The sequence below is a fragment of the Notolepis coatsorum genome (assembly GCF_963971535.1).
Source record: "Notolepis coatsorum genome assembly, chromosome: 14".
NCBI lineage: Eukaryota > Metazoa > Chordata > Actinopteri > Aulopiformes > Paralepididae > Notolepis > Notolepis coatsorum.
Genome location: NC_140178.1, coordinates 68,009,575 through 68,031,643, shown reverse-complemented (window position 1 = coordinate 68,031,643; position 22,069 = coordinate 68,009,575). Strand labels below are relative to the sequence as shown.

Below are 22,069 nucleotides of genomic sequence, written 5' to 3'. Positions count from 1 at the left end.
TCCAGGTCCAGCCACTGTGTGCAGCTCATCTTGTATCTCAACATTAACATGCAGCGGTGTCTTTCTGACATCACAAATCATCACATTTTCAAATGACTCAGTTCAGTGAGGGTGAATATTGTGAGAGGAGAATTGGAAGAATGCGCCAATATGAGAATTTTGAGACATAGATCATATTAATATAAGTTCACATAGCTAGGAAACAATGCTAAACACTCAAAAAGGCCATTTATAAGATAGTTCCCCTTTAGTAAATAAACAAAAACGAAAAATCTACTTATTTCAACGAACATTTCAAACTAAATAACAGATTATGCACATAAAACGCTGAAAACAACCGAAGCAACAATAGTATTTTAATGAGGCTATTATTATTATCATTATTATTTTGCAACAAGTTAGCCCTCTCATAAATAGCACATATAAATGAATAACTAACTTGAACTAACTTAATAGGATTGAAGTGATATTTGGCTTAAAAAATCGGTTGCCTGGCAAAAAATATTTTCTGGGTCCCGACCTGAAAAGTTTGGGAACCCCTGTACTAGTGTAGTATGAATGAACTCGACTTAACGTTGGAAACGGGGTAACTAGTGATGTGTCGGTCACGAGCGACTCGTTCATAAGAGCCGATTCATTGCCGTGAGCGTGAGTCGAATCGCTCACGTCTCGGGTAACGTTATGAGTCAGTATTCGCTTGGTCAGCTGTCCGCTTCCCCCCCCCCATTCACCCCCCGCGCCCACCCAAATGTAGTTCACACCGGCCGCCACTGCATTCCACATTGTCCTTCTGCAATAGAACACAGGGAGCTCTTGCAATCTCTTAAAGGGATATTTCATGTGAGCAGTCTTACCTCAATCTAAAGTCATCCCTGTTGTCCGCTGTCAACACCACCATTCCTCCCAGGTGTCAGGCTCCTCATTCACTTCCATTTAATTTGGGGACCTAGCCTAAATTTCATACTTCAATAAAGCAGACAATTCTGAGTCAAAGGTATGTGTTTCTTTTGGCATTTGATGTGTCTTTGCAGATTTATGACCTTTGAAAAATAAAAGCAAAAAAGGCTTGAGTGTGCTCTGTATCTTTGTTTTGCATATAATGTTAGGGAGTGGTTACCATGGTTACTGGCTGCCTTGCTGGAATAAATATTCTAAACATTCTGTGAGAAGTTGACAGTTGCTCAAACTATACCTCAAGTGAGAAATAGTTCATTTACTGATCATTTGAAAATGGCAACATTAGCTTTATTAACACGTATTGTTATTAAGTACCATTGACTCTATATATCACACAGAATAATATTGCTGTATTGTTTGTTTATAATTCAGAAGTGTGATGTTTAGACTTGATCCTCAAAATGAATGGAAGTGTATGGAAGCAAATGAGTGACAGAAGTATTTGAATTTGATCAGACACCAAATTTATAGCATTGAAAATAATTACTTTTAAAATCATGTATCTGAATTTTTTTGCTCCGAATTTACCTATGTGAAATAAAAATTCAGTGTTTAAAATTCAATGTAAAAAATTCGAATGCATAATAAAATTCAATGTAAAAAATTCGATGCATAATTGCGGTGTATAAAATTCAATGTAAAAAATTCGATGCATAATTGCGGTGTATAGAATTCAATGTAAAAAACCATCAACCGGTCTATGCAGACAGGATAAGCAATCGAGCCTGGATGCAATCGAACTGACTTCTGGCCTATCACTGCACGGCTTTGTCAGTCATGTGATCACACCAACCCGGGAGAAAGATGGCAGCAGGGGAGGAAATTAGGCCACTTTACTCGCCAAATGCGAGTATTTTTTACGTTTGGCGAGTGATTCATGAAGACCACTCGCCAGTCTGGCGAGTATACAAGACAAAAAAAACATTCTGCAATCACTGCACTTCTGAGTGCTCGCTTTAGTTGACAGTGCCACGAGAGCACTGCACAAGACCTGCGGACATATAATGTTTAATAAAAGTTCCTGCAGTACTGGCGAACCCGTGGCGGACATATATAATGTTTAATAAAAGTTTGCGCAGTACTGGCCAACCCGCGGACATATAGAATGTTTAATAAAAGTCCTGCGGTACAGTCAAGTGAGCACTCGCAAACAGATAACGTTAAACACAGCAGAAGATGGAAAACAGACAGACTGACCAACGGGGAACTGCATCCAACCCTAGTACAACCCTCGAGTATAAGTTACTAAGGACACATTTAAATCACAGAGGTGTAATGTTAGTCTATTGGAACTGTATACAGTGGTTAGCTTCTAGTTAGCGTGTTAGCTATAGCTGCTTGCTAGCTAACGTTAGCCCCGTGTGCGCGTGTGTGTGTGCTCAAAGCAGCCAGCCCCATGTTAGCTAGGTGTAAGGTTAGACATTTTATTTCATGCTCAAAAGCCCCTGGCTTGCACATCGCAGTCACGAAAGGGGCTAGGTCAACCAGTGCACAACAGCACACCAACCCAACTGACGTTACCACCGTGCTGACCACCGTGCTGTCTTAAAGGCACAGTGTGCCTACTAGTGTTGTCACGATACTGGAATTTCGACTTCGATACGATACCTTGAAAAGTATCGATACTTTCGATACTTTCAATACCAAAAAAAAAAATTATAATAATTTTTTTTTTATTATAATATTTTATTATTTTTATTTTTTTTAACAAATTTTGCTTTTGTTGCTGGTTGATTCTCCTCAGCTTCTCTCTGGTACTATACGAGAAGATAAATACACTTTTAAAACCCTTTGTGTATCTTTAGATCAGAGAGAGAGAGAGAGAAAGAGAGAGTGGCTGCTGGAGATTTTAGGTCTACTGAGCGCACCTTTCTAGTTATGACCAGAGAGCGAGAGAGAGAGAGAGAGAGAGAGAGAGCGAGAGAGAGAGAGAGAGAGCGAGAGAGAAAGATTTCTCCGGAGCTATGCTCGGAGCATTTATTAACGTTACATTTTCAACAACATTGCGTTAATAAATGCTCCGAGCATAGCTCCGGAGAAATCTCTCTCTCTCTCTCTCTCTTCCTCCTCCCCCTCACAGCCGGGCAGCGCAGCCCTGTCTTCAGTTTGTAAACAACGCTATTATTAGCTAACGTTAGCTGTCGTTCCTCCGTTAGCTTAATGCTAGCTAGCTGGCCACCTATTACTTCATGGAAACGGAGTAACGTCAAGCCGAGCCCACTACACCAGTACACGCATGAACTCGACACAACTACCCCGTTTCCAACGAGGAGGCTGCAGCAGCTTGTGTCTGTTGCTCTGAGCGAGGAGGAGGAGGAGGAGGCGGAAGGGCAAGGCTCTGGCAGCGCGTCTGTCTGTACAGCTTGCGGGAGCAAGCCAGCTGGTACCGATACTGCAGAAAGTATCGGTACTTCGGGAAATGAGTATTGAAGCCGTTTTAAATATTCAGTATCGATATGTATCGATACTTCGATATTTTTGACAACACTAGTGCCTACCAAGATGCATACACAACATTGACGCGGCTTGACAACCAAGGTTCAAAGTTAACTTGATTGATTGATTGAAAACTTTATTAACAGATTGCAGAATGGGTACAATACAGTATGGCTCAATACACACAATTGTTAAGGGGATGCAGACCAGAGAAAGACTTTCGTCTTGTTTACATCAGGGTCCCCCATTTTCAATTCATCATAACATATGACATACACGACATACAGATAGACAGTACTGCTACATCTATACATTTATGACATACCAGATTTGCAAATACAGTACTGTTTGTGATACAAAAATACCCATAATAGTGATTATTTATTATTTAAGTTGAGTTTAGCCATAATCATATATTTTTCCATAATCAGGTAGCTGAACAACATTGGTAAAAAAAAATTCTATTCTATGAATCATTTTCGGCCTTTCGGCTTTCGGTTTTCGGCCAACTGTTTCCTATTTTCGGTATCGGTTTCGGCCAAGAATTTCCCATTCGGTGCATCCCTAGACACTATGTACATAATGGATCGCTTTATAAACTTAATAATCGATATTATTTCGGCGTTTATTGCGACATACAAAAAAAAAACATAATGCATGAATCTCAATTTAGATTTTGACCACATTCACAGGTGGTGTGAAATGAAATACGAATTGCATTTGGACATGTGACTGTGCAATTGCTCAGACCACATTTCAAGTGTGTTTTTACTTTTTACCTCCCGTCACTCCCTACGAGTGATGTCGGATGTTGCGACAAGAACAGCAAGAGAACAAACACAGAGGAGATGGAGCCAGGAAAACACATGGGTATGTCTGTCTGCTCTCAGTGTGTGTGTGTGTGTGTGTGTGTGTGTGTGTGTGTGTGTGTGTGTGTGTGTGTGTGTGTGTGTGTGTGTGTGTGTGTGTGTGTGTGTGTGTGTGTGTGTGTGTGTGTGTGTGTGTGTGTGTGTGTGTGTGTGTGTGTGTGTGTGTGTGTGTGTGTGTGTGTGTGTGTGTGTGTGTGTGTGTGTGTGTGTGTGTGTGCGTGTGTGCGTGTGTCAGTGTGTGTGTGCGTGCGTGCGTGTGTGTGTGGGTATGGAGGAGGGGGAGATCCTCAGTACCGCTCAAACTTGAAGGCCTGTGTTGAAATAAAACCATATGAAGAAAGTCAGATCACACAGCATGAGAGAAAAGGGATTCGTTAGGTCATGAGAGAAAACAGGCCCTTACTTGTCAATGTGTGCACGTCTGTGTCATTACGACGACAACCAACATAGGTGGCCCCCAACGTATTATCATTACACTGTAAATTGCAACGTGGACAGTCGAGACACCCTGGCTAATGAGAGAGACATGTCACACTGTTGTGAATTTGGAATTATGAGCAGCTGTCAGGAGAGGGAGCGGAACAACCAGGCTGGTTCAGGCCGGTCAGAGGGACCACATGATTCTCCTAGAATAGATCAGCCTGATGAAGAAGATGGTTGTGTGAGAGGGCTCCAGAGGGGTCAATGGGGAGGTTGATGAGTGCATGTTCGATTTTGTCAACAATATAGCACTGAAATGAAGGAATAAGAAATTTTTACATTTTGGCCATTTAGCAGGTGACATCTCGCTCATGTCCAGAGCAACTAGAGAGGTCAAAAAGAAACAATATCAATCTGTGATCACTGAGAACAAATCACAATCTGAACAAAATAGATATATTAAATCATCTCGTACAACTAGGTTTTGATCCCTTTGAGTGGCGTAGCGATCACTTGCTCTTTGCTGTGCACTCTTGTGCCAGCTACTCAGAGTTTTCTTGTTTTGGGACAAACCCAGATGAGGCTCCGTCTTCAGTAGGCACTTTGCATCTATGACATGGTGTGTTGTATATTTGGATAAAAAAAATAAAAATAAAAATTATGAATCTTTTTCATGTATCTTCCCTTTCAGTTAAAAGGTGGGCAGGTTACATCAAGCACACATCAAGTACTTCAAACATATGCACATGTTTCTGAAGTGCACATAGTAGAGAAAAGCAACTTCATTGTGTTGTTACCTGTATGCAGGATTTACAGCTATGTAACAAAGTCCAAATTCTATTTGTATATATCCCTGGAAAGTAGCAAACCGATCCTGCACTCCCACCTCAGATCATGTAGTTCTCGGCCATTGGTCCAGACACACTGTCTGTCACTTGCATTCTTGCCTTTATTTTTGGTCAATATTCACTATTTCAGCCAGTATTTAAGGAAGACTTCACCGAAAAATAAAGGTGATTTATTATGACCATGAATATCACCCATTAATTTGGTTTGACGGTTATTGAGTTAAAGAGTTGGAATTTGTGATCTCATTATGATGTCACATATTCCAGTTATCAGCTCAGTGACCTGATATAAAAGAATATATATATTAAAAAAAAGTATTACATTGGTGAAATTGTTAAGTCCCACGGCAACCCACTAGGATTGGGTATCATTTAAGATTCCAGTGCCAAAACCGATGCCGGTTCCTAAACAGTACCAAAATCTCTTCTTCTTTTTTTAATACATTTCATGCAAAAACTAGGTAGTATCCACCACGTTGGAACCGGTACCACTCTGTACTCTGTTCCCCATACCCAACCCTACCGACCACCCATTCTGGTTATTTCAGAATCACTTCTAATCACAGAAGTGCAGTGTGTTCTTCATGCCATTTTGTGGCACCCTTTCACTACCACACTACCAAAGGGTTAAAGCCTGTTTTCCTATGCACGTTGTGTCACCAGCTGAGCGCGGAGCAGCGCAGGGACATGTCTGAGGACAGACGGAGAGCAGTTCAGGTGGAGGTGGACCGACGGAGCCGACAGAGGAACAGTCTGCTGGCCCGGGTTCAGGACATCGTAGACCAGGCTCAGGTCAGGAGCACCGTCATGGCTCTGGGCCCAGGCCTGGGCGCCCATGTGCAAATAAACAATAGTAATAGTATAGTATGGTATTTCTGTGTTTTTCTATACAAAGCACCTCTACGACCGGTAATGTTACTAACTCACTCACACATTCACTCACGGTGAGCTGATCTGCCCCTTGTGGCGGCTCACTGGAGTTGCACTTTGTGTAATACAATTTTGCTTCGCATCTATGACTGGTTGTAAGATGGTTGTCATCTGTGGAATAACACACCACACAACTAACTGAAAAAAAATTATGTCTAACCTTTCATTTAATCTCATTAAGATTAAGAATATCTTGCTGATTTTAAAACATACATAAAAGTTAGCAAAACTAGTATGCTGAGAGTCCATTTGACTAGTTTGTACGATGTGAGAAATAAGCTGCCAAAGTCCATCTTAAAGTTTAGTGATAACTAGGGTTATATTTGTCATTTTTGATTATTCATAATTATTTGGTGGTGATGGACAAAGCAATAGTATACACTTACAATAATTTTATCAGTTGATTGATGGATTGATTGATTGATTCATTCATTCATTATTGTTTGATTGGTTGGTTGGTTGGTTGGTTGGTTGGTTGGTTGGTTGGTTGGTTGGTTGGTTGAATTACTGCTTCCTATTTCACAACAGGCCCACCGAGTGTCAGATGAGGAGATTGAAAACCAGCCAACTCCTCCATATTGTCTCTCCCCCAAACCTGATGCGGTCAGTGGCTACACCTTGGTCACTGATTACACCCTGGTCACTGACTCACCTGGGCTGCCCAGGGATCCTGGGGTTGGGGCACCAACATGTGATCAGCCCACCACCCCACAACCTGAGCCCCCCTCTCTCCTCAACGGCTACACAGGAGGAGAGGAGGAAGCAAGGGACGAGAAGGACCAGAAGAGTGAGGAGGAGGAGGAGGAGGAGGAAGACATGAGCCTGGACAGCCTTCTGAAAAGGTCCAGAGAGTACGTGGAGAGAGAACAGAGCAGACGAGGGTCAAAGGTCACTAACAGGGTTACCCGAACTCCCCCGCCTGAGAGCCTCTCGGACAAGGAGAACGAGGGCCGCAGTCCGCTGACGGACACTGGTGTTGAGTTGGGATTCAGCCTACACCATAGCCCCGTAGGCCCACAGCAGACCCAGGTCCAGCCCCAAGCTGTGTACGACACCCATACCCGACAGTCCGGCTGCCTCTCACCCGGCCTGCCCAGCTCAGAACCCAGCCTCAGTCCTCGACAACACAGACGCAGACCCCGCCCCGTCTCCACGGGTAACATCCATTTCTCCTTCCCCATTGGCCCTGCCAACCTGATCCCCAGGAGTCCAAGGAGGTCCGGGGAGGGTGCGGGCACTGCGGCCTGGGGCGAAACACTCTCGGGGGGTATGAGGTCGTCCGATCACCGGGGCCTGGCCGGGATTGGATCCGGCGGTGACGATAGTGTGAATAGCAGTTGCCGATCCAGCCACTGTGGTACTAGTCCAGTCCAGGAGATGTGTAGCCCCGTCGGTGGCTCTGCCTCTGGCGCTGTGGGACACCACGAATATCTGGCCTCAGGATTCCGCCGGCGCAGTCACACCCTGGACAGTCAGCCGCGTTCCTCCCACTCCCCCTTGGGGTCCGACCCCCACATAGACCGTAGCCAGGAGAGGGTCCCTCGCTTCATGGCAGGAGTCACACGCTTGCCCCCCAGCCGCCGATCCCCGCCGGCTCCCCTGAACCAGTCGTACGAGGTAGAGAATCCCTCTCCCTTGCTGCTGAGGCCCCACGTGACCCCCGACCTGTCTCTGGTCAAACTCAGATCGGAGGCCGGCGGCCTTCAGGGGCCAAACAATGGCAGAATCACACCGACCGCCCTCAGTAGTGGCGCAGGGCAGCAGGGCAGCAAGTCAGGTGAGAGTGTGAAGATGTGACACACTTTGTATTGAAGACTTAAGTGGCTTTGACTTGTGTTTGAGTTGTGTTTTCTCATGTCACAGGGATCAGATATTTGTTTTTCCTAAATGCTACCCTTAGGATATGTAATATATATACTATATGTGTGTGTGTGTGTGCATGATGCGTGTGTGCATTGTCATCAGAGGAAGCCCAGCGGCGAGTGCAGGCCCTGGAGGACATGCAGAGGCGGCTGGAGGAGGAGCATGTCCTGCAGATGTCTGTGCTCCTGGCTGAGCAGCAGAAAGAGCAACAGTGCCTTCGACAGGTCAGCGTGAGAAATTACACCATATCTGCTCTGCACACTGTATTACAGGTCCAGCAGCAAGAATCTGTGCAACATTTGTCTTGTCAGTTTCTGATTAAAATGAATGTGCATGTGGGCAGAATAGGTGAAACTGACAATAACAGCAGCACTATTTCCTACCATAAGTTGTGTCTGTTATGGTGCCATGAACAAATGTGAATCAGTGCTATCTATCTATCTCTGTTGGTCCAATGTTAAACGATTCATATTGTTGTAGCTGGCACAGGACAGGAAAGATAATGACTTTGTGTGTGTGTTTAGGAGCTGGAGGAGAAGGAGAAGAGACGGAGGGAGCATGGGTGTGATCGACCCCTGAGTGGGGACGCCGAGGGGCGGGATCGGAGGTCCATGAGTGATGGCTATCTTTCTGTAAGCCCCGCCCACACCCCAGCTGAACGGTCACCTGGACACAGCATAGGTACTGTAGCTGCAGCGTCTCCATGGTTACCTGGTACTCTGTTAGTGTTAAAGTAGTCTCATGCTGCTCAGACTCCTGTTAAAGTGTTAAAGGCCCCATGAAATCTAAATATGTTATTTTATCACATATGTTTTACACTGTGTGCCACTTATTCATCAGTGTCACAAAAAGAAACTAGAGTTTTTCCTGGAAAACAATAAAAAAAATGTTGATGAGTCATTCTGCACATGGGGGCATATACTAATTTTGCATCCAATGAAATGCTAGAATGACATTTACAGCACATTGTAATTAAATGCTCTCTGCCTCTTTAACTGAATTGAACAAATGTTTATTGTTAGTTGCTAGCTAACGTTACTAATGTTCCATAATGTTGCTAATTTCGCTATTGGCTACTGTAAATGCCAATCATTATCCACAACAAGTCCCTCCTGTTTTTACAGGAAATGCATAAATATGTGGAATCAAATAGCATTCCGTCAGCCATTTCATCATAAAGAGTCTGATGTCAGGCCATTTAAAAGCAATGTGGAGGATGCATTTCAATCATACATGTTTTTTCTGTGAATAACAATGCAGGGTCCAAAAATACCCACATTTCGGGGGGAAGTAAGGGGTTTCATAGCGTCCCCACCCTTCAGTTTCCATTTACGCATTGGGTCACTACACTGTGCCCAGTCACTACACAAAACAATTAGCCACAATATTCATGGTAATAAAACAACCATTACAAAATAAAAAATGTGTTTATGGCATTTCTTCATACTGTATATCAGAAATGAAAGAAGAAAAAAAAAGACTGAACACTAGAATACTTAAACAGATGAAAGTGGTCAAATAGAGTGTTTGTATCCCTCTCTACAGGTCTCCCTTCTCCTCTCAGCTCCAGAGTGTCCTCTCCCTCTGTCCAGCCCCCTGTTTACCTATGGGGCCCCACCTGGGGGGCCAGCAAGGCTCGGGCAAGGCTCAGTCAGGTGGGTGGATAACAAGGCAGTGGTTTACTGGGCAGCACAGTGGCACAGTGGTTAGCGCTGTTGTCTCACATCAAGAAGGTCCTGGGTTGAGTTTACATGTTCTCCCCACGTTTGCATGGGAGAAAAAAATTATAAAAATAAAATAACCTTCTTACTGCCTTTTACTATTATGTACCTTACCACTATCTACTATGTTTACTATTCTTATACTACTAGCATGCTAATATGTCTATTAGGGCTGTCTTAAATACTTCGAAGCTTCAAAGCTTCGTTCGATGGGCATGGGATTCGAATATGAAAATAAAATTCGAATCTATTAAAAAAAATTGAAAAAGACGAGGTCGGACTCGGCACTGACAGATTTGTGTTCATTGTGCTGCTTTTATAAAGCCTCAAATGACGGCTTACAATATTTCATGAAAGCAAAGTGTATGTATTTATAAAAAAAAATTATTTTCTTTTTAATCTCGAAGCTTCGAATTAAAATCTAATCTCGGCCCCGAAGCTTCGAATTCCAAAAAAATATTCGAAGGTCAGCCCTAATGTCTATACTACTATACAGAGTGTAACACTCAAGTTCACCACTATTTGATGAACAATGCCACTTACCCTTAGCTGCCAGAGATGTACCGTTCCTGGTGACTTGCTGTTCACAATCTGTAAGTAGCTTTGGATAAAAGCGTCAGCTAAATGACTAAATGTAAATGGGTTTCCTCCCACGCCAAAAGTCATGCATGTTAGGTTTCCTGCCATTGCCCTTGACAAAGGTACTGGCATTACAGCTGGAGTTGGTCCCTGGGTGCCCACAGCTCCTAAAATAGTTAGGATGGGTCAAATGCAGAGAACGAATTTCAGAGGAATGCAGAGGATTCATAAAGGTTCAACTTAACTTGAAAACCACTGCTATAAGGTGTGTGTGTTTCAAGTTTCAAGTTTGTTTATTATTAGGGTGCTTTCACACCAGAGCTGTTTGGTCCGGACTATCGGACCAGAGTTCGTTTTCTCGGATAGTCCGCTTTTTTTGGGGTGGTGTGAATGCTCAGTAGAACTCTGGTGCGGACCAAACACGCAAACTCTGGTCTGCCTGAAAACGTAGGTCTCGGTTCGCTTCATCGGACCAAACGCGGACCAAATATAGGAAGTGACCTGATAAACTGGGTAGAAGGAAACAAAACACAAACACAAAATACTGCAGCGCGCATTCACTGCAAAACAAGCACGCGGTAAACATGTCTCGTGGACAGACGTGGGCGAATGGCGAGGTGAAAGCCCAGATAGAAATATGGGCAGAAGACCAAATTAAACAGCTACTTGTGGGCACTCATAAAAACAACGCAGTGTACAAGTTGTTTAGCGAGAGGATGGTGGTAATGGGCTTCAATAGAACAATGGATCAATGCCACGTCAAAATAAAACAACCGCGTCAGCAATATATTAATAAATAAGCAGATAATTAAATTAGATGTCCATAACATTTGTGTTTTTAATTAGCATAGCCTAAATAAATATGAATTCAAGAAGTTAAATACTGAATTAACAACACATATTTATTAACAGGCTGAAAGTTCAAATGAATAACAGGCTGAAAAAACAACTAGACTATTTAATAGGCTAAACACAGTGCGTAAAATATAGGCTAAGCGGTGCGTAAAAGGCAACTTTGGCTATAGCCTTCTAAAACTATTGAATAGGCTAAACTTCGTTTTGGCTTCTTGGATTCACGTTTCTTTGGTTTGCGGTGGTGCGGCTGCGGGCCAATGTTCCGAGACATATTACATTTGATTTGTTAGGCTATTTGAATACACCATTAGCCCTAAATGGTGGATTCAAATAGCCTAACAATTACAAATATGTGGGTGTGTCTCGGAGCATTGGCTTGCAGTTGCGTTGTTGCAGACTAGGGACATGTGAATTAAAGAAGTAAAAACGAATAACAGGCTGAAAAAACAATTAGCCTATTTAAAGTCCGTGACTTGCTTCGAAAAAGTAGGAGTTCGGTCGACGAGAAAGACAAGTTCCCTTGGTATGATGACCTGGCTGGACGTTATACTTGGCACAAGACCCACATCCAGCCCGAAACATATCGTTGAGTCTTTCGAAGATGAGACCCATCAGATGGCATCACCAGCACCGCCACCGACTGAAAATTGTGACGCCTCCGCTGATCTGGAGTCTGTATTTCTGTGTGTCTAGTACACTGTTTCTCTCTTCACTTCACGGCAGAGCTCTTTAGCCCGGCTGCACCATGATGGAAACATTAACCCAGGCAAACTTGTAGTCCAGAGGGCTCGCAGTCACACACACGCGAGCGCACACACATTAGGGCTCACAGTCACGCACACACATTTCCACTCTCTATTGTGTCCAATAGACGAGCGCCCTTTTCGACCATGTGACATTGTTCAGAAAGTTTGGTGCACTTGACAAATTGCAATGTGAATGCAGACCGAACCAAATGAAGAATGCAACAATGTTGCAACTTCACCCCCCGAACCGCACAGAGTCCGCCAAAACTATATGTGAAAGCGCCCTAAGTCACGTTAACGTTTGCAAACGAAGTCAACGTCATCCAGCTGACACCACAGATCTAGATGTGACGACGTTAGCTAGCGGCTAGCGCTAAAGCTAACGCCAACCAGAGGGAAACGTTAATGTACGGTATAGTCAGTGTAGCGGGAGGCAGCACTTGATTTGCATTGGCAAGAGTTTCTATATCACGGCACGAAAAATTTAAAAAATACTTTTTTTTGCGACCTTATATTGGAGACCGGCCATAAGAGGCCCGTCCTTTATTCGAGTACCCTCCACTATTAGAGGATTTACGGTAACTCCCTTATTGTACTTCCCAGGTGCTGACTGCTGAACAGCAGAGGGCGCTGTGTCGAGTAGGTGCCATCACCCGCGGTTTCCTCACCCGCAGACTCCTCAAGACAGAGAAGGTTAAACACCTCCGTCAGACTGTGCTGGTGAGAGTACACACACACAAACACACACAAACACGCACACACGCACGCACGGACACACACACACACACACACACACACACACACACACACACACACACACACACACACACACACACACACACACACACACACACACACACACACACACACACACACACACACACACGCATGCATTCACAGTTCACCATCATAGACATCCAGCCCAGAACATTCAATGTAAATGTAAAGGTAGTCAGCTAGTACCTTTTGTCATGTGACTTGAAAACCTCTCGTGTGTGTGTGTGTGTGTGTGTGTGTGTGTGTGTGTGTGTGTGTGTGTGTGCGTGTGTGTGTGTGTGTGTGTGTGTGCGTGCGTGCGTGTGTTCAGGACACACAGGAGTTCATCTGCTCCTTCCAGACTGAGGCTCCGCAAAAGAAAGCTTCCATCTCCACACAAGACCTCTCACTACAGGAGAGAGTCAGAGCACAGGTACACACACACACACACACACACACACACACACACACACACACACACACACACACACACACACACACACACACACACACACACACACATTCTCATGATGTGTATTTATAGGGTAATGAAAACACCAACACCTTATTCACATAATACAATGAATGTACTGGGATTTGTCTTGGTGACAATGGTGAAAATCATATAAGGCACATTTTATTTGCCAAAACGTGTCACCATAACCGGCCAATAAAAGGGACTCTGCATTATGGTATGTATTGATGTTAACCTGATAGACTATTTACATGTCATTGACACAGGGCATTATCATAGACCAAGTCATGTCAAATGCTCATGCTAGGGCTGGGCGGTATGGTCAATGGACTTATTTTTGACTTTATGACAATATTTGACTGTTTTCGTTTTTTTCCATCTTTTTATGTCTTGGTGCTATTTTGGTTAAAAACAGTATATATTTATTTTTACAATTATGTGTATATAATATATATATAATCGATACATTGATGCCATAACTTAATACTTTTTAAACTTGTTCATTATTTATTATTATTATTTTGTTATTTTGTTTCTGCCATTGTGTGCGTGCGTGCATGTTTGTGTGTGTGTGTGTGTCCCTCAGTTACGTGCAGCTTTATATGATGTCCATGACATCTTCTTTGAGATTTCCCTGGAAGAGCGGCTCGCACTGTTGCAGCAGGACAGGGAGCTCCGTGTGGAGAGGAGGCTCCGAGAGATGGTAACCTGATGGACCATTTACATTCTTCACATTGTCCGTTTACATAGACCAGGCTATTTACATACACAAATCACAGCCTACTATGGACTGCTCTAATGCTCACTCACTCATAATATGAAAACAGTTTTAGCTTTAAATCTTTTTTTATAAATTTTTTATTTAACTGACGCAAGTAAAGCAACACAATAGACAGTATCTGAACATACTATAACATACATAAAAAATAGGGATGTTCGATATTGGCTTTTTTTACCGATATCCGATATACCGATATTGTCCAAATCTTAATTTCCGATACCGATATCAACCGATACCGATATATGCAGGGTTTCACCCCCCCAAAAACGGAATAATTTCAGGTAATTAACATTACATATCTCTTGTCATGAAATTAACACAACATTATGCATACGTTTGATCTGCAGGAGAAGGCCAAGGGCCCTAAGGAGAGGGCGTCACTGTCTGCTGCCACACAGAGGTCCCTGGACAGGAAGAAGAGGTGAGACAGAGAGGTTGAGAGATGCATAGGCTTAACACATTCGGGGCCAGCCACGTATATATACGTGTTTCGGATCCAGCGCTTGACGGCCAACCACGTATATATATACGTGGTAAGGTTGTTTTGGCTTTTATTCCATTGTAATATCCTACTCGATGTCACAGAGCGGCACTGCAGATTTACCCTACTCTTGGAATTCGGAAAAGTGCATTACCGGCCAGATCCTCATAGGGGCGCTGTCTCGATAATGCAGTGTTCCCTGTTACAGACCGGTGTTTTTTTGGGACGCTGAATTCAGTATGCAGTAAAGGAATATATCATCAGCCAATGGACATATGGATCTACCAGATGCCGATCGATAACTGGGAAATCCTTTTTGCAGTCCAACCGGCCACAGGTAAGAGCTTTCTCACGTAAATTACATGCTGATCAGGCCTTGTTATCATACCCAACCAGCCGATCAGCGAATAAGGCTACTGAGGCTAATGACGTTATTGGTAATCAATAATCAGAAACGACGTCCCCCGCCCCCCCCTTTCATGCATTCATGGTGGACCATGATACCGACAATATGCATTTTGAGTTTTAGCTCTAGCTTATCTATAGCCGAAACGCCATTCGATTTAACGTTATTAGCTTAGCACCCTATATCTCGCGTTCCAGGAAATACCCCAGAACATTCTGCTATAACGTTCATATTCACAACGCTATAAAATGGGAACGTATTGATGAATTTCTTTTTAATTTAAGGCATATTGAAGGGACGGTTTATAGTGTCAATTGACAATGAGAATGGACAGATAGCAATAATATAAAGTATAGATTTAGCTCTACAAACAGCCTCACGCACAATGAAAGTTTGTTTTGATATGCTGGCCGTATAGAGTGGGATTAGACGGATCCCAATGGCCCCGAATGTGTTAAGTAAGATATATGGGACCTACCTTTGAATGTTTGCCATCATATTATTTATTTGATATTATAGATGGGTTTATCTGTAACATCACAGCCAGGGGGCAGAATGCAACATTATACATGTATTAACACGATTTACAAACTAAAGCTCAATCCTTCATTAGCTGTGACTTATCAACACTGTCAATTGCCCCCTTGCTGTGCCTATGTTAATTGGTAAACAAGAAACCTGTCTGTATGGCACCACTGAAGCACCAATATTCTAATCATGAGCACCAACCCCGCTACTCCAGGGTTGGTGAGTCTCCAGGCCAGGCCAGGAAGATGCATCAGAAGCCAAAGAGCCCCACCACCAACAGGTACCAAGGAGGGATGGCACTTCTGTCACTCTGAGAATTGTGAAATGGAAGCAGTGTGCTATCCGTCTCTGTGTTTGTTCATCTGAATATCAGTTCTCCACATGCCCTCTCTCCTCTCCCAGGATCCTGAAGCCAAGCCAAGGCCAAAATGCTCCTATCCCAGGCCAGCAAAACCGCCAGGGGTGAGTAGTACAGTCTCTCCTTTCTCCTCCATGGTTGATTCCAATTTCTAGGTGCAACATCTTTTCCCACATTGTATATGAAACCATCAAGGCAATCTCAGGCAGTATCCGAGTGTGCATCTCTTACACTCAAACCTCTAACTGTGTTTCCCCATCAGGAGCTGGTACAGAAAGACTCCAGAGGAGAGAGTGAGGCGCTCAGACAGCCTGAAGAAGCAGCATTCTCTGGGCTAACAATAGGCTCCTACTGTACCATCCCTGGCCTCTGAACTTTAACCCCTCTAACACAAATGTTCCACCACCACAACTCCTACCAACCCTGCTAAAAAAAAGAAACTGAAGGTGTCTGAGCTGTTTTCTGAAGTTTTAATAATTGTATGCATTCACATACAGTATATACAATAACTTATGGATTGTTGGTTGCCATGACCATTTATTACTACCACCTTGTTGGGATTTAAATTGCAGTGTTGTTCACTGGCTCTTCCTTATCCAAAAGACTTTCGCCATGGGTGGATGGGTATTTGCCATGTGTGGGATTGGTACAGTAGTGAATAGAATTGTGAGGTTGTAAAGAAAATTACAAAATCAAACATGACGTGGTTCTGTGTACGCTAGGAGACGGTAAGTGATGAATTGAAATACGTTGAATACTTTTCATCTGTGCCTAAGAGAAATGAACCTGCCTTACATTCTGTCTGGTAATCTAACACGCTTGCCTTTTTGTGTTTGCCTTTACGAAATACCAGGGTCACAGTAACAGTCACACCCACATAGTTGCCATGAAAATATGAAAGGCTCAAGTGTATACATAATACATTTGTATAATATGAATATAATTTATTTGGTTCACATCTATACATAATTAAATATCTAACACTTGTGATATGAACATAATTCATTAGGTTCAAGTGTAACATTGAAGGGTGATACATACATTTAGTACTTTTGTGTACCCTGTCCTCTATTAATGGTGCTGAACTTTTATCATTGATTGAAAACTTTATTAACAGATAGCAGAATGGGTACAATACAGTACAGCTCAATACTAACAACTGCTAAGAGGATGAAGACCAGAAAAATACTTTCGTCTTGTTTACATAAGGGTCCTCCATTTTCAATTCATTAAGACATTTATGACATACAAATATACGGTACTACATCAACTAACTTAACATTTCAATATGATTTGTGTTTTGGCTTAAATAAATGCCAAATAAAATAGACAGATGTATTGCTGCTCACAGCTGAATGCTTTGGAGACATTTTCTAACAGCAATGTAGCTGCTAAATTTGATGATAACGTGATGTCAGCGTCTTTGGGTTCCTTAAAAGCGCTTTATAAATAAAATGTATTATTATTATTATTATAATGTGAAATATTTCTCTTTGGCAGTAAAAATGTGAATGATTAATTAAGACCATCTTGAATGCATGCTGAACATTATTTGAATTAGCTACTGAATCAATTATAGATTATTTACATGTTCAACTGCCCTTTTTGACATAGTTAAAGCCTGGACTCAATACAGAATTATGGAGTATTATGTACATATTTATTCATTCACCACCACATGTTTTGCCTTCTGCTATATTATAACCGTACAGTAGCCTTGATGCTCTTGTAATTTACTGGCATCACTGTGTTGTCATCTGTTTGCTGAATACAAATGTGCTTGGACAAAGATTTTTTTAATTATTATTATAAAGAATCTTAAGATCTTCATGGAGTTCTCTTGTAATAGAATACATTCAGAACGGAGGTTATCCTACAGTATAACCCTAGTTATATGAGTTCTAGCAAGCGTTCTGCTTCGCCATATTGGAAAGCTCGTTTATACATATTGTATATATTGAAAGTATTTCACATGCCCACTCCCGGTCACGCATATAACCGGGCGGCGTGCTGTGCTCTTCCTCCCGAGTCTGAACTTCATTCGAAAGACAGTCAGGGGTCCTCAGGGCGCAAAGCAGAACGCTTGCTAGAACTCATATAACTAGGGTCAGGGTTCGAGTTATGGGGGGGGCAATTGGCCCCCCATAGATAGAGTCCGGGCCCCCCATAGTCAACAACACCTGTGGCGGTATGTCTAAAAAAAATATATATATATTATTATAATATATATATATAATATATATATATATATATAATATATATATATATATATATATATATATATAATATATTATATATATACTTCCCCCCCCCCCCCCCTCCCCCCCCCCCCCCCCCCCCCAATGTACAAATTAGGTATTATTTATGTTACCTAAATAAATTGTTAATAGATCATATTTTTTTTTTTCATTTTTTTAAATAACCGAGTAATTAATGTTGTGGAATAGGCTGCATTTCACCTCCAAGCTATGCATCGCCCATGAGCGTGTCTACTAACGCTACTCCAACCCCTTTGGTGAAGAAGAAGCAGCTAGCTGCATGTATTGTAGCTGGGACACATGCGAACAGCTACTTAAGAAACACTAGATTCTAATCAAGCTGAGCATCATGTGTTCTTGCCTAATTTTTCACAAATTTATAATAAAAAAAATCCAATCATCATTGACATGGGATTGAAGACATGCTTAGATTATATGGGTATGGCCTGGTGAAAGATATGTAGCAATGTAGGTATACCTGGCTTAAAGGAACAATTGCACCCAAAAATATAAATTGAGACTGAGGAAGACAAGAGAGCTGAACTGAGACTGAATAGAGATGAGAAAGACTGAAGAATGCATTTTATTACTGTTGTTTACTCGTAATGTTGCTGCTTATTTGGTGACATGCTGCATAGTTACTTTTTGTTGTTGTTCTAAGAAGATGCTGCTACTGAAATTATACTTCTGTTCAGTGCAATTTATTTTTCATTCAGTTATTGATTACCTGTGCACATTTGTTTATAACATTATTTATTTATTTATTTTAATTTATACAAGTATTTATGATTTTTATATGATAATGTTACTGTATCCTGATAAATGCAGCTGTTAAAGGCACTATTGGTTTAACATTGATGTCAAGATGGACAGTGGAAGAAAGAGAGGGTGGAGGAGAGAGGGATAAAACAAAGAAAAAGAAAGGACCTTACAGGAGATGCTGCTAAATCCGGCAACATTTATCAAATGTTTTCTTGCACCAAGGTCAAGGAACCAGCAGGTTAGTCAGTGATAAAAAGAAACATGTGGATGTTAGCTAGCGTTACCATGCAAAAGCCCAATGTTAAATCTGCCAAGAAACAAATAAATAATTTAACCCTTGTGTCTGAAAACTAAAGTGTTATACTCTTACCATATTAGGGGACTAAATTGAAAAACGCCATAAAAAGATTATACCGGTATGTTGAAATAATTTCCCACTTTCTTTTCCATAAATATTTTATTCAACTTCAGATTAAAATGAAATACTCCCACTTTTCTGAAAGGAGTTGTTAAATCTGACATTACAAAAAACAATATGTGGTGGTTATGATCGGGGCTGAAGTTGAATAAACAATTTATGAAAGAGAAAGTCAAAAAAAATCCAAGATAATTCAAAGATTACACACCTTTGCCACATATATTGGCTACAAACATAATCACTGCAAAGTTATCAAATAAATAAGAATCTGATCAGACACAAGGGTTAAATTGTTGTTCCCTTTCTAATTTCCTCAAAACATCTATAATCTAGTTAATGTGATCAATATTATTTGACAATTGATGCTTTTTGTTGGAAATTTCAGTCAGTGAGCTCATACTTTGAGCTCATTTTATAGTTTAAATGATTGAGACAACGCAATCTTCTGTCTTCGTTGTGCATGCATGCATGTGCTCACCACACACGATACATGTGTCACTATTCTGGCAGTGGCTACTGTTATTATAGTATTGTAATGAAAGGTCTGTTATTTAATGTTTGTGTAAAGGGCTATTTTAACTGTTGATGGGTAGTGCATCAGTAAAGTGAATATGGTATTGTGCTCTTGCTCTGTTTGAATAGGTGGAGAGAGTGGTTAACTGTATTATAATAGTAAATAGAAAAATATGTTGTGCTCTTGCTTTTTTCTTTTTGAAGGTGGAGAGATATAGCATTGCTAGTGCCACAACAGTTTTATTTGAGTTTCATAACAGACCAGTACATTGTACTAAGCAATTGTTGGCTCATTAGTTTGTGATTCACATGCACTAAAATTCACCAGAATGCAGGAAATTAAGTCTTTGTAACAAAAAAAATCCTGGTGGGGGACCCCCAGACCCCCGCTTAAAAAGTGGCCTGACTGGGGCTATATTTCGCGCTATATCTCCCGGTATGAATTATTTCCCCAGTCCGGCCCTGCCTATTCCTGTACCTCCTCTCCTTCCCTCTTCACTGCCATTGCTGTTGCTGCTATGACATCTGATTTTCCCACGGGAAGGAGGTACTGTATAGTTTAGATATATTAAGAGTTAACATTGTAAATTGTATATTGCATAGTAGTGTATTATAAGAACCAGTTTCTCAGGAACCTAGCATGTATTTTTTTTATGCAGATCTTGTGTTTTATCTATTTAATTTTTTCTATGCCTATTTTATTCTATTTTATTATTGTATTTTGCACAATCAATGCGGGCATGACCACCCACATTTCACTGTATGCCTGGTATGTATGTGACAAATAAACCTCTTGATTCTTGATTCTTGGCATGAATGAAGGTTTATCTCATCATAGCTTATCTTAATGAAGATCTATTCATTGAATTCTGTTCGAATAGGAGGAAACATATTCCATAATGAACAATATGGGTCATAGTACCCTCACTTGTGTGCTACCTCAATTTATTAATCTCCCTCAGAAGCCTCCAATCTTCAAATGCCTTCTTAGTGACTAGGTTCTGCAACCGACGCACCACTAGAGGGCAGCAAAGCTCTATGTTTTACAGAGCAGGTAGTTCACCGCCTGAAGGCCACCCAACAGAACATTACAGAATGCAAAGGATGTTGGAGAGACAAGACTCAAGTGTGTGTGTGACGTGTGTGAGTGCGTGCGTGCGCTTTTTTGTGTGTGAATTAATACATAGGGCTATCATGTGTGTATTTTGTATTTGTATTTATTGGTTTAAAATACAGAGACAGTGCATATTAAGGAGCATTTTACTGTAAATATGCCAGTTTAGCCAGGTTGGCTAATTTTCAACTGTAGTCTCTGGGGCAGGTGACATGATAATACAATAATTAAGACAGTACAATAATTAAAACACAGTATAGGAATCAGTAGGTTACAATACACTAAAATACATAAAAATAAATACATTACATTACAATACATCACAACCTCTCAGTTAAAATGGTCGCACACTTGACCATCTCTCAACCATGATTTTAAGTTAGATTTAAATTAAATGTATCTTTGATACACCCTGAGCCGTATTTAATGAGATTGTCCCAGCTCAGTGGGTTCTGGTTTGTTATGCTATGACAATGGTGGTGGCTGTTTGTTTTCCTGTCTAGTACTTTCACAGCCTGATGGTAAACTACCTGTACAGATCGTAGTGTTGTACAGGAGGCTTGTGTTCAGCTAGTCAGACAGTATGTTACATGTGACATAATAATAGCATTCAAATACAGTGCTGCTGCTTTTGTTGAGTTCAGGGGCGTCCATTTGGTATGGCAAGGTATGGCACTCGCCATACCTTGGCAAATAAAAATGTAAAAAAAGAAAGATTTTTTTTTTTTTTTTTACAATTTTCTATGTTGATTTAGAATTTGAATGTCAACATTATGAACGAAGCTTCGAACTATTCGGTACAGCCCTAGCATGTTTTGATATTGTCAATTATCTCACTTTTACTAGGTGACTTTTACTGTGACTAACTGAAATATGCCCAAAAAAAAAGGAAAATGGACATAGGGAAGTTTTTTTTATCAAAGGGCAGCAGAGACAAGTGATACAGGGACACAGGTAAGGTCTGGCTTAGTGATTATAATAGTGCAGTTCAGCAT

General features: G+C 41.5%; 1 protein-coding gene across 1 annotated transcript in view; it reads left to right on the top strand.

Moving 5' to 3' along the window:
- The window catches only part of ccp110 (centriolar coiled-coil protein 110), a 28,540-nt gene extending 10,761 nt beyond the window's left edge, over window positions 1-17,779 (top strand). The window contains exons 3-14 of the mRNA XM_084328973.1: window positions 6,194-6,322; window positions 6,989-8,237; window positions 8,426-8,547; window positions 8,848-9,004; window positions 9,869-9,978; window positions 12,828-12,944; window positions 13,312-13,413; window positions 14,042-14,158; window positions 14,584-14,657; window positions 15,866-15,931; window positions 16,054-16,113; window positions 16,272-17,779. Of these exons, the coding sequence (XP_084185099.1) occupies window positions 6,194-6,322; window positions 6,989-8,237; window positions 8,426-8,547; window positions 8,848-9,004; window positions 9,869-9,978; window positions 12,828-12,944; window positions 13,312-13,413; window positions 14,042-14,158; window positions 14,584-14,657; window positions 15,866-15,931; window positions 16,054-16,113; window positions 16,272-16,347 (2,379 nt within the window). The 3' untranslated portion in view covers window positions 16,348-17,779. The remainder of the gene's footprint in view (window positions 1-6,193; window positions 6,323-6,988; window positions 8,238-8,425; window positions 8,548-8,847; window positions 9,005-9,868; window positions 9,979-12,827; window positions 12,945-13,311; window positions 13,414-14,041; window positions 14,159-14,583; window positions 14,658-15,865; window positions 15,932-16,053; window positions 16,114-16,271) is intronic.
- The last annotated feature ends 4,290 nt before the right edge of the window (window positions 17,780-22,069 follow it).